Raw genomic sequence first — 2543 nt, 5'->3', positions numbered from 1 at the left:
AGAAAACTATTTAAATCAAATTAAAGGGAAATATGGCTACAAAATATTTGAAATGCAATGGTCTATAATGAAGCAATGAAAAAATGATTGTAATTGAAGATATTAGTGGATTATCAAACTTATAACATCAAAATTTGTTGTTTATTTTCTACCCAACTAACTGCACTCGAGAAGACACTTGTAATATTTTACCTCACAGGTTTAAGAGATATCATCTCATCTCTCTTTTTCTCCTTTTTCTTCAGGTCCTGCTCGGTGTTCTTCAGTTTGTCTGGCACCAGGCGTAGCTTCGACTGCATGTCGTTAATAACTTCCTGCAGATCCGACTCTGAAGGAAAGGTTCGCTGGCACACAGGGCAGCAGGGTTCCCTCTCCTCTGTCAGTTGGCTGATGAACTGAGTGTAAACTGCTGTGGCTCCTGCTAACATGGCTTTACCAGGACAAATGGAAACAAACACAATTCTCATTTTCTGGAAAAGAAAACGTAAATGTATTTAACCTGAACTCTTGAGGGAAAAGGTATTTTACACTACTTTGCTATTTGTTGTTTTTTCCTTAACTTTAAAACAGAATTTTAAGGAGACTGCACAAATATATTCTCTTTCAATGCAATTACACTCTAACAGGGCAAAACTACAATCTGGAGTCTCACTTCTTCAGAACCTCTCCAGGTAATTTCAGCATTAAAGTGCACATAGAAACCCACACGAGTATAAAACTTATTTTAACAWCTGCCCAATAATAAAGAGCCATGTAAAAGTTTCAGAGACTCCTTCAAACAGCTGCTTCAGATCATTTACCTCTTTGTTTGGATACTTTCTCCAAATCTTCCTGCAGTTTGCTCAGGTCCTGATCCAGATCCTGACTGCCACAAACACTGAAGAACTTCTCTTCATCACTCACTAACTGCTGCTCCTTCTTACGCAGCTCAGCAACAATATGATTTTTGTTCTGCTCACTTGAAGCCAGATCCTTACTGAAATGAATGAAAACAGCAAAATAAACAGTGGTAAATGATTTAAAACATCTTAACTCGGTTGTTTGCTTCAATGTGATATTATTTACTAACTTGAGTTTTGCAAGTCGGTCCCTGGTGCTATTGATTTCCTTTGACTTAGAATAGATCCAATCCTCCAGCTCTCTCTTGTTGGGAAAATGACCCAGGAGGGACACGAGCTCATCGCCATGGCGAGACTTAATCTTACGCACCTGCTCGTCTTTTTCTGTCTGGAAGAACCAARGAGAAAAGATGAGAGAAGCAGCAACAGATGACAGAGGGCAAAACTTAGTCTGATTACTGAGGTTTAAAGAAAAGAGCAAGATGCCATAAGGAAAGAAGCACAAGTGAGAAAGTTTCACAGTGTAAAAGGATGCTACTTAAAGGAAACATCGTACTTTATCTCTTTTCAACATTTCCATCTGTGTGCGTGCAGTTGTGTGCATGTTGAGCAGCTGAATCTCTTGGTCGAGCTGCCTCTGTGCACGGTCAAGTTCAGACTTTTCTTTTTGAAGTTGCTCAWTCTCCGTCTTCAGCTCTTCCACGTTGGAGCGCTGAACGGCTTGCTGCAGCTCCCGCTCCTGAGGAATAACAAATACAAACCACTGTGGTTAGAACAAAAATAAAAAGACACAATATGCTTTTCAGTTTAAGATCAGACACATACTGTAAAAGAAAAGTCAAATATTTTCTTAAGCTGATTTTGTTCAACTCTGGCAACGTTTCCTTGCAAAYAGACTAAAAAGAGACATCTAATTAAGAACTAAGAGTTGTACACTTAAACACCCAAGTTGTGTAATAAAACCACGAAGCATGTTCTCACCACTTTAGCCAATTCATTTTCCAGCTCTTGTAGCCGACTAGTTGAACCCTCAAGCCTCTGCAGGTCTGCCCTGACGTTCCTCAGTTCTTGCTGTTTTTTTCCCTGCATGTCTCTCTTCAGCTCTACTGTTCTCTCCAGGCCGGCCTTCTTATCCCTCATTTCATCAATGGCCTGCTGCTTCTGCTGCTCCTTTTCTTGTAGATCAGCCTGAATGAACAAAGCAACAAAAAAACATTAAAATAATAATAAATGTGTAAAATGATTTAAAGGAGACATATCATGCTAAATGCACTTTTTTTTGCATTTATAAACAATTTTTTGTGCAATTATAGTGTCTAGGAGTGTAGAAAACTTTAATTTATTCTGTCCAGTTACTGCAAAGATATGTTTATATTATTTTATGGGTCAGATTTTTCAGTTTGTTCAAAATCTGCTGTTGCTTATTACGTTTCATTGCTTATTTCGTCACACTTTTTTCTTCGGAACTACCATTTATGGTAATGTATTTCCGGCCAACTGGATTTCATAATCCACCATTTTTTTCCTCGCTGTGTGATTTTGTAGTTCATAGCGTCATGCCGAAAATGCAAGTTCAGAAGTCAAAATGTTCGGTTCTAGGGTGTGTGAACTCACATGATTAATCTACATGGACTACCAGCGTCAGAGCTTCTTCAAAGTGCCTGGTTAAGTTTTATTTTTCAAGGAAATGGACCCACAACAGGG

The 2543-nt window shown here is 38.6% G+C and overlaps 1 protein-coding gene across 1 annotated transcript in view; it reads right to left on the bottom strand.

Annotated features, from left to right (window-relative positions):
* Positions 1 to 2543, bottom strand: part of rad50 (RAD50 homolog, double strand break repair protein) — a gene marked incomplete in the record, with an annotated part of 26959 nt that overhangs the window by 13037 nt on the left and 11379 nt on the right. Inside the window, 5 exon segments of the mRNA XM_014018991.1 lie at positions 193 to 430; positions 801 to 976; positions 1070 to 1227; positions 1396 to 1578; positions 1821 to 2027. Of these exon segments, the coding sequence (XP_013874445.1) occupies positions 193 to 430; positions 801 to 976; positions 1070 to 1227; positions 1396 to 1578; positions 1821 to 2027 (962 nt within the window).

The sequence above is a fragment of the Austrofundulus limnaeus genome, unplaced genomic scaffold (assembly GCF_001266775.1).
Source record: "Austrofundulus limnaeus strain Quisiro unplaced genomic scaffold, Austrofundulus_limnaeus-1.0 Scaffold207, whole genome shotgun sequence".
In the NCBI taxonomy this organism is placed as follows: Eukaryota; Metazoa; Chordata; class Actinopteri; order Cyprinodontiformes; family Rivulidae; genus Austrofundulus; species Austrofundulus limnaeus.
Note: the sequence above shows the minus strand (reverse complement) of the source record. Positions and strands in the feature narration are given on the sequence as shown.